The 14,203-nt window shown below is 45.1% G+C and overlaps 1 protein-coding gene across 1 annotated transcript in view; it reads left to right on the plus strand.

The window, feature by feature from the left end:
* The window catches only part of KLHL12 (kelch like family member 12), a 594,063-nt gene that overhangs the window by 44,940 nt on the left and 534,920 nt on the right, over positions 1 to 14,203 (plus strand). Inside the window, exon 2 of the mRNA XM_085600332.1 lies at positions 7,711 to 7,953. Within this exon, the coding sequence (XP_085456458.1) occupies positions 7,771 to 7,953 (183 nt within the window). The 5' untranslated portion in view covers positions 7,711 to 7,770. The remainder of the gene's footprint in view (positions 1 to 7,710; positions 7,954 to 14,203) is intronic.

Below are 14,203 nucleotides of genomic sequence, written 5' to 3' on the forward strand. Positions count from 1 at the left end.
TCTGTAAAAAAAAAAAATGTAGTAATGGTGGCACCCGTGCGCCGCAATTACTACAGAGCAGTAATAAACAGAAACCAGCATTGGCATAGCCAATAGGTCTCGCTTTTGGGACCTTATAAGTATTTAGTTATGCAACTGTTGCATGGCTAAACACTTATAAGGTCCCAAAAGCGAGACCTATTGGCTATGCCAATGCTTTTCTTCATCTTCCTGTGAGTATATTTACTCAGTTTTTCAAAATTCGATGAATTTGGTTTGTATAACTCTTGAATTTATTTTCCCAGTCCGATGTTGAACCTGGAGAAGCTTGCAGGGGTTTCCTTGTTCCCGTTTCTTTAGTAATTGTACTCAAAAGTGCCTTGCTATTTTCCCGTTTTACTGCTATTTGGTTAGCAACCCAGTTTTTAGGTCTCGCCTAGCGTTGCAGCGCGCATGTGCTGCTTGCTCTGCGAGACATATTGTTGATGAGGAGATTTCAGAAGGGGACTTGAAGCCCCGCCCCTCATTTTCATTGGCTGGTGTCATAGTTTATGTAAAACGGTGGCCTCCGATTGAAACTGAGGCTTTTTGGTTTTGCTTTCTCCTTTTCATCCGGCCCTACCGGACTGGATCGTCTGCCTTTCGGATGTCATGAAGCAATTTCATATCTTTAAGAGGCATGTACTGCCGGATCATGCTTCCGACAGCTTGTTTTTCTTCTTCTTGAGTGCCGGTTGCAGCGAACAAGTGTCAGTTCCGAGGAGGGCGGACTGCTGCCAAGCCGCAAGTTCTGTGTACGACTACAGAGTTGTGAGGACTGATTGTTTTTACTGTTTTAAAAATATACGAGCACGTACATATCTTCACTGGAGTTTGAATACAATTGTAATCCTAGCGCTTTCTTTGATTTGTACTGCTTTACTTAGTTTCCTAATATAATCCATTCTACCATGTAGACTGCTTGTCACATCGCAATGTGTAATGATATAGATTAGAGCATGACAAAACCAACAAGAGGCTGGAGCCCACCGTCCCCTGGCATATTAAATTCAGTTGATATATTTCATGGCTGTTTTTAAGGGAGTCTCCTCTAGGGCAGTGTGGAATTTCCGAAATTTGCTTTGCATATCCTCTGCGGAGAAAGAACACAACGCACGCCAAGCCCCCATTCAGAAGTATTGCGAGAAACCAAGAAGGCTGGCCTAAAAGAAAATGTCTCTCACAAAGCAATTTCCGCTTGCGGTAGTCTCCTTGAGAAAAAATGGGCAAAATTTCTTACATTTCATAGCCATAAAAAATATTGCGCGGGCCAACTCCTTTCCCACCTCATGTGGCACTGTCACCAACCAGCACTTCGACATTTCAATATTTGTAAGGCTCCCCCCTCAGACAGTCTGTCCACGGAGACTAGAAAATCATGCAATGTCAGCTCAGAAAAACCTGTGTTTTGTGTATGGTAATTGTTTGAGAATCGCCAGTAGGCACTCATTTTGTCACTGACTTTGTTTACAGAAGGAACACCACGGAACCTGTTTTGTCAGCAGCCGAGCCACACCTCTGGTGTTGGGGAAACCTAAACGGATATTTTTACGTTGCTGTTTTACTTCTGATGGTAATGTAAAAGCGTCCATTTTAGGTTTACTTCTGACATCCATTGCTTAACCTTACTGAGCGTCCAGTTGTAAACAACCGAACTCTCGAGAGAGTACAATATTTTCTACCATGAGATTCTGAACTGCCACCACCGTCCATTCTATTGTGTGATCGCCGAGGAGACACTTTGACTAATAAGGCCCCTTTTTTCTGTTGTACTTTGGCAGTATCGTTCGCCTGATTCAAGAACCATGGGAGAGTAGATTGCATAAAAAAACTTCAATTTTCAAATACAGGATTGTGTGATCAATTTCTTGTGTATATTTAATCATTGAACTTTTCTGAATAGATCCTGACTAATAATTATGTAGTCTAGAATTGAAGAGCTAGAAATACCTTTTCTCGTAAAAACGGCGGTGTAGGAAGGTGGATATCTGACTATGGTTACCCCAAAATTTTTGCCTAGTGTCTAGCTGGTTTTTCGACTTAGTTGGCCTGAGATCCTGCCATCCAGGGTCTCAGGCTATCTGCTCTCTCTTTAAAATGGGCTCCATGTACCCTAGGTACATACACAATTGGGAGGGATCACCTTATCAGCCCCTGTACAGCGTACCATAGGTACCCAGGGCATAGGTGTACCCTAGGCCTACCAGGGCTGCAGCATGTATTATGCCACCCCTGGCCTGGCCTCACAATTTGACACAACTGGCTGATCACTCAGCTGGGGTAAGTTGGTGTATCCACCTCTTACTTAGGTGTAGTATACCAATACCTAACCTTAAATGGAACACATGTTAACCTATAAGTCACTCCTATGGCAGGCCTTAACAATCCTGAAGGCAGAGTGCTTGGTTCCATGTGAGATGGTGCTCTGGCATGAGCTGAGCCTGTCTGCAGTGGTCGGAACAACTTCCTTCTACCGTTTCCAGATATCGCCATACCATATACTCTTAAGTGCATTATGAACCTCGCGGTTAAATGCTATCTTTGGTTTGGCTTTATCAAAACATGTCGAGTAAGGTGTCATACGAATTGGAATACTAACCCCTCGCCAATTCTGGCGACGGGGTTAGCATTCCACCCTTCTAGAGGGACACGACATGTACAGTACCTGAAACCCGGGTAAAATCAGACATGGCCTCAGCTCCACAAAATGGACGCTGCCACCACAGACACAAGTCTGCCCTCCTGCTGCTGGGAGTCCTTCCAGCTTGGGAGATGTGGACAAAGGGTTTCCTGCCAGGGGAGGTGCGTGCACCACCCCAGACAGGATTTTGTGTATTGGTCAGGTAGGGCTTGAATAGAATCAGACATGCCTGAGGCTCACAAGGAGCCTCGGTGCATATGCCAGTTCAAACCGGTCCTGGGGCACACCAGCCCCGGACCTGGGGCGAGCTGGACAAAGGATTGGGGGTGTAACCACTCCCCTTCCTGGTCCCACCCTTAGGGAGGGACCTAGCAGGTAGTCCGGCCCCTAGAATCCGCTTAAAGGTAGGAGCTGTGTCCTAAGACTTCAGACATCCTGGAATCAACTTACTACAAAGAAGAAGACGGGAACTTCGACGCTCTGCTGCACAGAGGACTGAAGGAAATCTCCCCTATGGTCAGGGAGTGACCATCTTGCTAACGCAAGCACCATCCAGCAACTCGACGTCTGCTTTGCCGCCGCCTCCTGCCGGAGCCCGAGCCCAGAGACTGACAAGACCTGGACCTCCAGACCTCTCACAGCCCGATCCACAGTCCCTGCAAAGAAGGAACCCGTGGAGGCACCGACACACGTGGAGCCAGCCATCTTGGAAGACACTCGACAAGCTGCAAGCGCGACAACAGAGGCTCCCTCCAAGTTGTGCTTTGGGTCCTGAGAAGCCCAACACCCGAGCAGCATCTGCACCAAAGGTGAGCCCTCCAGCATCTCCACGATCTGCGTGGGGCCCCTCTGCACTTTGCAACTCGACACGCCTAACCGGACCCTGGCCCGTTGGCTAGTGGCCATCTTGGCGACTAACTTTGAAAACTACGACGCTGGTCTGGTTGCTCCAGACTGGCCCCTGCTTCCCTCCAAAGGAGCAGCCCCTCTGACCTTGCTGGTCAGAGTTACAAGCTTTCTTCAATTCCTGCGACTCCTGCTTTTGCCAAGGCATGTTTGCTTCTTTCAAGTCGCCGACACCGCCGACCGCGAGAGCCTGCGTGGGACAGCTCGTGCACCGACTCCTGGACGTCGTCGACCTTCAGGGACCACGTGGCTGCGGAAGACAAGCTACACCTCTTCACCTGTTTGCACCCGACATCGCCTGGTACCTACCTGGTGCCACGCTGGTCACTGGCTAGTGACTGTGAACACTGTCCCCTCTGCTTACAGGTCTTCTACAACTCCGATCCACCCTTGGATCCACCGCATCTCTTCTGGTCCGGCCGCCTGCAGCATCTTTGTCACCAGGCTCCATTGAACAGATAGACGAAACCCGACGCACTTCGAGGCCTATGCACCCGCTTCCTGTGGGTGAGGTGAAGCTGGCACTCCGGTGCCCCAGTGTAGAGTGACATATCTAACGTTTAGATCTGAAGTCTTGATTTCGTAGTTCAACCAGAAGACCCTTTTAGCAGTAACTTTTGAACTTTTACGCACCCATTGAAAACCTATGGGAGCCCGCGTGTAACTTTCCTCACTGCACACGCGACCCGTGGACCTCCTGGTCACTAACTGAAGTTAGCTCCTTGTAGGCCCAGCGATTCTAGAGGCCCTAGGCCCTTTCCCTTTCCTGTTCGTGGTACTTATACCACTATTTTAGTATATGGTTTGAGTGGCCACCAGGGCCCATCCATATAAAGTGCAACTTCTGTATATTGTAATACTTTCTTGTTTAACGATTTGTGCTCCTGTGCTCATAAAGAGTCTAGGGGATACTTTGAGTAATAAATACATATATATTTTGAATATATATCTGTGTGGTGTCCTTTCATTGGTATAAAGGGGGGTTACATATGGTAAAACAGCCTGCTTAACACGCTTTAACGAGTTTAGCCTCAAAGACTGCTTAGCCTACGCTACCACTAGGGCAGCTAGTCCGAAAAGGTTGACTTACAGCCACACCATAAGGGTTGCTTGGCATGGTACAAGGTGGTCACTTTAACTAGTGAACATCATATACCAGGCCAACTTCTCACAGGCGGGGTTGTCTTCTTCTACTCTTCCATTTTAAATAACTAAGTTCATTGCGGTCACTGAAGTGAAAAGTATGTTCCCACGTTTGTTTGCTTTTACCTTTGTTGGAAATAAAGGTAGTGGAATAGACCAAGCTTACTCTTGTTCGTGAATCCCCCATGTGACCTGGAGTGCATTTGAGATTTTTCCGTTAAAATCCCCGGTTAATATTACGGGAGAATACCCTTTAGATTCTATTACTTATTCTATTTTCTTAAATGTTTGTCATTAAAGAATCAAATATGGGTCCTGGGGGGATATAAACGTTAAAGATTAGCAGGTCATGAATGGTGTCCAGACTTTTTTTCCAGTGCTTGACTTTGATGCATTGGGCATTCATGAGAAACATGTTGATTACTTCCAAATCCCACGGAATTTCTTCCCTTTAGAAGATTGCGAGTCCACCATTTGCGTGACCCCTTCTCACGACCTCCGCCGGAACATCTTATACAAATTAGTCTTTTTGGTCAACGGTTTTTAGAGCCCATGTTTCTTGAAGGGTTCCTATCGCAGAGGAGTTTTCCAGGATTAGGGCTAACTTTTCTGGGTCTTTCCCGGCAATGTTCCATGACGCGATTTTCAGACTAGGTTTTAACAGGCCCCTTTCTGTTCAATCGGATCTTGACCAATTGGGACATTATGCCAATGACTGGTAAAGGGACATTCGACATGTGGATTGAGAAAGGGTGTTGGAAGAAGGGTTACATATTTGATGATTAATGAGTGTGTAGGTTTGAATGCCTCAGACAGATCTTTGGCCTTCTGCAGAGCACTACTAGCAGGTTAGACTTTGGGTCATGAATTCCTCCATTAAACTGTTGGTCAGTTGAGTTCTGACGCGCCCTTTGAGAGGTGGGTGTTCAATAAAGATGGGTGAAGAAACGTGTCTCAGACTTACACAGATTCCTCACACGTGAGGGAGAGGCAGTGAGAACCCTTGATGAACGAGGCAGGAAACTGAGCTATGTTGAATGTTCTCAGATAAGGAATGTGAAGGGATTAATTAAAATAGAACTCGACCTCTAGATGCTTGGAAGTGAGCAAACACTGTTAAATGTAATGACATACTACAACTACTTCTCCACCAAGATTTCTTCGCCAAGATGCACGCATATTGGCAGGTATGCGGGCATCCTATTTCGTTTACTTTGGAGCGGCTCAAAACTACAACACTGATCAACTGGCGTGTTAGCCAATATTTTTATAACATCTATATCTAGTTTCCCAGTTTACATGATTTTAGGTGCAGCCAATGCATAAAGCATTCCACAGTTCTCAAGGAGAGGCAAGTTGATGTTGCTGGCGTTACATCCGGCAATACAAATCATAACAGCTGTTCAAGGGAAAGAACACAAGCCTGATATTAAGAAAAGGCTCTATAAGGCGTACAACATGCTATGGGCACAGAAAATTTCCTTCATGGAGTAGACAGGATAGGACTTTGAGAAGCTTTCGGTACTGACATGGTCTCTATACCTTGGAGTATTTTGGATTCTTCCCGCACTGGTCCGGGCTTGGGATTAGAGGTGCAGAAGGATCATAATTCTGTCTAGCATCGCAATCCTGAAAGGGAAATACATTAAAGAAAGAGGAGCCTCCTAGACATATGTTCATCCTGATGCATTGAGGGTAAGTTTGGGGCATGGGGCGTGTTTTCATTTGTTTAGGTTAAAATCTTTTCTAATGGGACCTGTTGGGTATTATTCGTGTTTCCTCAATGGCCATTTGTCAGCCCTTCAAATAAAGATCTGCTCCATAAAATATACAAAAGTGTGTAAATAAAAGCTATTGACCGCTCATGTAGCTCTTTCTCCAGTAGATGTTAATGACATAAGCTAAAACAAAACAACAAACGAAAAAGGTTCCTTTAGCTACATGCCTACAACTTGTTGCATTTAGGGGGTCCAACAAACCATTCCTCAATAAAGGTAAAACCCATGCATGGTTTACTGTAGCCAGAATAATCCTCTGAACAGTTAATAATATTGTTTATGCCTGGGTTAAATGGTACCAGCATGCCCTGTGTCTTGTGAATTTTTAATTTTTACACTATTTCCAAAGCATAGACTTTGTATACATTTTTCTAGGATTCTCTACTTCCTTCAAAATAATAAAATGTTCTCTCACTGGTAAGTTAGCTTGTGAGATTCAGTGGGCAGATTCTGTAAAGCTGTAGCTGTAGGGTTTTCGTTTAAGGCAACCTTAAATTGGACATTACAAACTATATATGTGCTTTGTTTCTGTTTGACTTTTTCGTTGCTCGATTTAACTGTTTAATTATATTTTGCTATTTTCCCTTCGCTTCCCTGGATTTCTTAACTGTATTTTATTAACCTGAAGCTTGAGAAATATGACAAGAAGTCTTCAGGGCATTTAGTCTTTTATGTGCTGAGATTAGGATTGCCCTTTGTAATGTCATACTAATATATAGGGAAATCCGCAAAATATTTGGATAGTTTTCTAGAGAAAGTTTGTAGTATATCCCCACTTATCACTCTCTTTTTGCTGAAAATGCATGTATGCCTAATGGAAAAATATTTTTTCTTGGAAAGTTTTATGTTAGTCTGTACCAGATGTATAGATTAGATTTGTAAATATTTTTCTGAAATAATCAGTCTTTAAAACCCTTCCTTCCAGTTTACCTGTCTTGGCATTGAGTCATGTTTCACTTAATATTCATCTTACCAACTACCTAACTTATGGACATAGATTCTTGTTTTGTAGATGAGGTTTTCGCTTAGACCTTTGTAACCAAGGATATCGATAAGATGATGCTTCTAATGTCCTCCTTTTGCCCATCCTCTCCTTTAGGTGTCAAGGCAGGCTAACCCAGCACAAGGAGTAAACCGCATAAAGTAAATCAACTTGCTGTGCTTTGTGTTTTTAACTCTGTTGCACATGTGTATAGTAAAATAAAATGTCTTCTTTCTCTTCAGGTAATTGACCCTGTATCTCTGCTTCACTCACATCCTCCGGGTCCCCAATGATGCAACACTATGGCTCCCAAGGACATCATGACCAACTCCCACGCCAAGTCCATCCTGAATTCGATGAACTCCCTGCGCAAGAGTAACACCCTCTGTGATATCATCCTGAAAGTTGATGAAAAGGAGTTCCCTGCCCACCGCATTGTACTGGCAGCTTGCAGCGACTATTTTTGTGCCATGTTCACCAGCGAGGTAAGTGGGATACACAACTTGTTGTGCTTCAAGGTTACTTGGTACAAACCTGGACACCATTCCTGTCTGGAAGGAGAGGTTACGTATCCTCAAAAAATATTTTAATGCCACTTTGCTCACTTGTTCAACTCGCCTTCCTTCGCTTTCTCCCCTTCATTGGTTGATTGCTTCTTCCCTGATGTTTCAGATGAGGGATTATAAACTGGTTGTATATTATAGTATTAAACAGTAGAAATATGAATGAAAACTTGAGTTTGAAAAATTGCATTAGTCATGGAGCAGCACTGGTGAAAAGAGTAATTTGAGGGCAGTCATTGAAATCTGAATGACCTGTCAAAGGTTCTTTGAATTTGGACTGAGCATTAAGGAATACAGATGTATTACCTGCACGTTAAACAAAAGTGTTTAGTCTAAAAAGTTTACAGCTCATTGTCTTTTTTTTTTTCTGGAAACCGATTTGAGTGGCATATCACTTTGAATTCTAGCAGCCCTGCTATTTAGTGGTACATCATATTTAAAATTTGGCTTACTTTCACCTGTTGATGCATGCAACACAGAGTTATAAATAACTACCTAACTCCATGATCATTAATTTATCACCATTGTAAGGATGAGGGGTGGCACAAGAAACAAGAAATGTGCAAGTTTGACGCAGGCAGAAATGAAGGAATAAGCTGGCTACTGCTCCCATCCACCAGGTACATTCGGTTTCTGGGAGGAGGACAGTGAGAGTTTGTGTGCAGAATGGATGGACAACACCATCCCCAGACAAAGGGAACCAGTCTTTTGTACAGTGCACACTCTCCTGGGGTCTGATAGATTACCTAACTCACCCAGTGAATTTATAAATCACACCTCCCACGCATGAAATCCTTCATAATGTCCCAGATATAACAAACACAATGGTCTCCTGTTTTGGGTGATTGAACTGACCTTCAACTGGTGAGACCGAAAGGCAGTTTCTCCTTAGGGGAAACCATGCATAGGATGTTTACTCATTGGAATGCAGGAAAGAACAATGTCTGGCTGGTATACTGGACTCCCATTCCAGAACTTCCGTTGTACAGGGCTCCTGAATGGGGAGCGATAGACCAACATCAAATGGGTGGCAGTCTTTTCTCAGCTATACAGATAAAGAGGCATGTGACTTACAGTATTATTTCTGCCACCACTGTCTGTCATTGCATAGCCTGTGTTAATAGGGCGTTGTTGGTCAGTCGCCATCAGAATGGGGAATAGTGTTGATGTTCCCCTGACAGCACATTTACAACCCAGGGAGCCCCTCCAGAGAGGTTGTATGATTGTCAAACTCACTTGCAAAAATCACCAGGCTATTAAGAAAAATGTGCAAGGACATGACAGTACATCTTTTTAAAGCTTTGTAGAGGACTTCTGTTCAAACACCTCACCTTTAGGAGTCACTGTAGAGTACAGAGTCTGGCTGGCATACTTTCCCCTTATTATTAAAAGGGACTTAAGATGCGCACAGCTACCCCGAAGAGTCTCCCGAAAGGTAAGCAAGGAGTGACCGTTCCTAAGAGAGGTCGGGCGAGACTTCCACAGTGTCGGACCCAGGTAAGCGAACAAGCGTCTCTTCATGCTGGCAACATGAAATTTGGGCGTGGGGAAGAGCGAGAGGCTGGATGATCTCTGCCAATGCGTAGGAACATAGGCGTCATCAGACCTTGAACGTATAAGGGAGCTAAACCATGTCTGGCCCTGAAAATCTAGCACAGAGCCTTGAATTCAATGTGCTTAGCGTTCTTGAGCGAGTGCAATTTGTGAAGCAGGGGAAAAGCCGAGGCATGCCTTGGTAGCCGGAAGAGTAACCGGGCTGCTGCATTCTGAATGATATGTAAACGATGAATCGAGGATTTGTCTGCGCCCTTGTACAGCACATTGCCGTAATCCAGTCTAGACAGTCTGGGCTGCTGGAGGAATAGGCCAAAGGATCTTCTTCAGCCACTTGAGAACAGAAAAACAGGTAGCAGTGACCTTGGACACTTGTGGCTTGTTATCAATAATAAAACCGAGATTCTTGACCCTAGTCGCCGGAGTTGGTAGAGGGATTTCGGCCAGTGGCTGGCTCCCCAGAGCGCAGGGTTGTTTCCCAAAACCAAGACCTCCGTTTTATCACCGTTAAGCTTCAGCGCGTTATTATTCATCCATAGGGAAATATTCTTCAAGCCCAGATAGAACAACGAGGCATCTTGATGTTGAGCGGCTGATAACGAAAAGAAGATCCGAGTGTCATCAGCATATGAACAGAGGGCAAGCCCATACTTCTCAATCACATCTGCTAATAAACTAACATAAATGTTAGAGTAGTGGGCTCAAAATGGATCCCTGAGGGACACCAGAGGTCAGAGCTAAAGTCTTAGATCTTACATTGGCTGAGGAGACCTGGAAGGTACAATCTTTTAAGAGGGAGGTCACCCAGCTCAAGACAGAGCCTTCTATTCCCAAAGACTCAAGTCTGCTTGCCAGAATGGAATGAGACACTGTCAAATGCTGCGCTTAGATCAAGCAGAAGGTGAGCAGCAGTGCCACCAGAGTCAAGTTGTTGCCTGAGACCTTCTGTGACCCCTAGAAGAGCTGATTTGGTGCTGTGCTTAGCACTGAACCCAGACTGAAGGGTGAAGCAGCCGGGGAGTCTCAACAAATGTGGAGAGTTGAGTATTAACATGCTTTTCCAAGATTTTGGAAAAGAGAGAAAGAAGGGAAATCGGACGGAAATGTGACTAACAGGAAGGCTCCAAATCGGTTTTTTTAACTAGAGGGAGGACAAGGGCGTGCTTCCAATTCTGAGGAACGTAACCTTCACTCAAAGAAGTATTGAGAAGTTTTAGTATGACAGTTAAGACTGAGTCATCGCAGGATGGAGAGGATCCAGCAGCGAGCAAGACTTAATAGATTGTAGCATATTTTTTAATGGCTGTATATCCAAACCGGATTAAGCCCTAATTTTGGAGGTCTCCTTAGGCTTATTAGACAAAAGGGTTACTTCCTGGTGACATTCCGACAGGGCAACAAGATGCGAAGGGCTCTCTATTTTAGCAGCATCTGCTGCTAATTGGCAGTGAATTATATCAACTTTGCCTTGAAAGAAAGTAGCTAACTCATTGCTCTGATGTTGTGAAAGAGAGAGGGAAGGCAGAATGTTGCTGGCATCCGAGAGATCTTTTATAGCTTCAAAGAGAGTCTTCTGACCATGTTAAAAGCTAGTTATCTTCTCAGTAAAGGGCATGGCATGCGCTGATTTGCAGAGGGCAAGGTATTTTTTCAGCGCAGCCACATATTCGGACATAACCTCAACAGCATAAAGTTTCCCCCACATCCTTTCTATGATTTTACAGTTTGTTTTCTTGTCGTAAGTGAACCAAGGAGCAGGAGGATGAGTTCTGCACGTCAGTTTAGACGTGAGTGGCAAGATGGAATCAGTGGCTTCAGTAAGCCATTCGTGCACAGAGATTTGGGCAGGTTCAGGTTGAGAGATAAGGGTGGGTATCGTATGGAGAAGCAGCTCATTTAATTCCGAAATGTTGAGTTTGGACCAGTTCCTGGCTCTAGGTTTCAAAACAAGCCGAGAAAGAGGGACGGAGGAGACCCTAATTCTGAAAGGCACTGCAAAATGATCTGACCAACAGAGTTGTAAGTTAGGAGGGACAGTCGATGATTTTAGGTTGCCCAACAATGTGAGTGGGTGCGGAGTTGAGGAGAGCGAGATTGAGAGTGTCTATTTCGTCGATTAAAAGCTGAGGATATATTGTTATTAGCATCCTCAAGGTGAAGATTGATATTGCCAAGCAAAGTAAAGTTGGCTGGCTGCAGAATATGGGGAACCAGTAAATCTGGAAGAGCTGAACACCCATCACTGGGGTACCCGGGGGGACGGTAAATCAGTGCCCTAGAGAATGTAAAGAAAGGAAAGAGTAAATAGCAGGGCTTCACAGTTGGGAATCTGGAAGCCCTTTATTTTACATTTATAAGCCTTTTTAAAAATGATGGCAATACTGCCACCAATTCTCTGAGGTCTATTTAGCGCCACCAAGGCTAAATTGGCGGGAAGTGCTAAAATAATGTCATGTAGGCAACCTTCGTGCAGCCAGGTTTCTGTAAGAAATACTACGTCGGGACTAACGTCACAGAGAAAATTAAATAAGTGCAGCTGGTGCTTAGGGAGAGAGCGGAAATTCAGTCGAAAACAGAGAAATTCTTGGGACGGGACTAGTTCATCCCGGCGACTGGAGAAATTCTCATGCTCAACATCCCTGACCTGTGGCCCAAACAAAGGGTTAACAACCCTAGGTTAGATGATGGTAGGGGAGCAAACGAACTGGCAGAATGCACATGAGGGTGGGAGGGTGTCAGGATCAAAAACCTGACAGCAATTTTTAAGTGCAAGCCTTAGACCATTCAAAAACATGGGGGGGGGGTGTAGGATCTAACCTCTGACTGCAAAGGACCAATGTTTCCGGTCCCAGGGCCTGGCCGGATGCGCAGACGGGCTTGCCTTAGGTGCGTCTGCTCAGCCGTCTCTTTTAAGAGGTGTTACTGGAGCAACTAGACCACACACGCACCGGAAGTGAGCGCGACCCTGGTAGTGGGTGTCGATTATGGTCTCTTTAGCCCTCCACACAAACGGCACAGCAGCCTCAGCAAACCAGGACAGGAGCCAGACACGCGAGCAAGGTAAACACCGAAGAAGTGAATCGTATGCAAATTGAAATGTAAAAAGCTGAGCAGTGGCACTGTACCTGCTTCTTATATTTGTGTTTGGCAGCAACCAGGGGTAGGGACCGCAGCAGCTATGTCTGGTCCTTTCTGCTCCATAATTCAGCCTTTTATGCTGATGGTGGGTTTTGCATGTGCAACCATTCTTTCCTTTGCGGATGGTAGTTACTGCATATTACAGCCCTCCCTCGCCCACTGCTGATGTTTGATTTTTTTTTTGTTCAAGCCAGACGGTTTATGATGTCCCTCACTTTTTCCGTTTATTAGGTCTCGCCTAGACAGCGCATGCACTGTCTCTTTGAGACTGCTGTATCTAGAATATGGGGTTTAAGCACTGCCCGTCTTTGTATTTGGCTCCTTTTAATGTCCTTCGCAAATGGCTGCTTTTCTTTTGTTAATATGCTCAGTTGTCCCTCCTTTTCTACTTTCTTAACCTCCCACAAGGACTGCCCCTGTTGCATGTTCTCTAACTCGTCATGTTATTTATTACTTTGAGAGCACTGTTTTTCTCTTTGTGCTTGTTTAGGCTCAGGAACTCGCTTGTGCCCACACTTGCTCCCTCTCCTCGCTGCATCTGCCTCCTACTCCTCCCTCCTGTTTATTTATTTATTTATTTCTGGCTCTGCAATGTTTGCATCAGCATGATCCCATGAGCCTGCATTTAAAAATGATGCCTAAAATGCAACTCACAGTTAAACAAATATTTCCCATGAATTACGAGAAACAAGCCCCAAAAAGTTCACAAAAACACTGCGATAGCAGCTCTTTGCCCCACAATGACATAACTGGCATTGCAGCTTTAATAGGTCCCCGAAACCAGCCTCGTTCTTTCTCTGCTCTCTCCCCTTGTCTGGTCTTGATTCTCAGCCGCCTTGAGGGAGTGAGTCTTTGCTCTCCGCTACATGTCGCAGCCCTTTCCAAGATGCACAGTCCTGTCCGCTTCAATCTCCTTCCATTCACTGGTCCTCTGAGATTTCTGCCAGGAAGCGTGGGGCCATACGGCATACAGGGTCTGGGTTAGAAAATTGCCTGTCTGTGGCAGTTTGTGTCACTGGCTATAGCTAGGATAAGGGGAGCTGTTGCTTAACCACCTTCCCCTGCTGTGCTCTCTCAGCTGTCTCCTCCAAATGCTCTCAGCGACTGTTAATCTTTTCTCCCACACTAGAGAATAGCTGGGTGACCTCGCGAGTAGACTGAACGGTGTGGCTAAAGATGCTGATATTTCTATAATTACTGAACTTGTAATGCGATAGATACACTAAATCACTGGATGCACAGGCGTGATACAGCACTCCCCTTATAACACACTGAGACCCCTGCACTTCTAACAAATGAGACTCGTGAGTTACGGGCAGCGCAGGGGGCCCAATCCAAACGGATTCCCCTCCAGAGCGGGATATGTTATGGTGGTGCTGCAGGGATACAAAACTGGTGCCGCCGCCAAATAAAAAATATTGACAGGAAGTCAATGAGTTGTATAATGATTTGAAGCAATATACACACTGCACGAGCTTCA

The sequence above is a fragment of the Triturus cristatus genome, chromosome 1_2 (genome assembly GCF_964204655.1).
Source record: "Triturus cristatus chromosome 1_2, aTriCri1.1, whole genome shotgun sequence".
Lineage (NCBI taxonomy): Eukaryota > Metazoa > Chordata > Amphibia > Caudata > Salamandridae > Triturus > Triturus cristatus.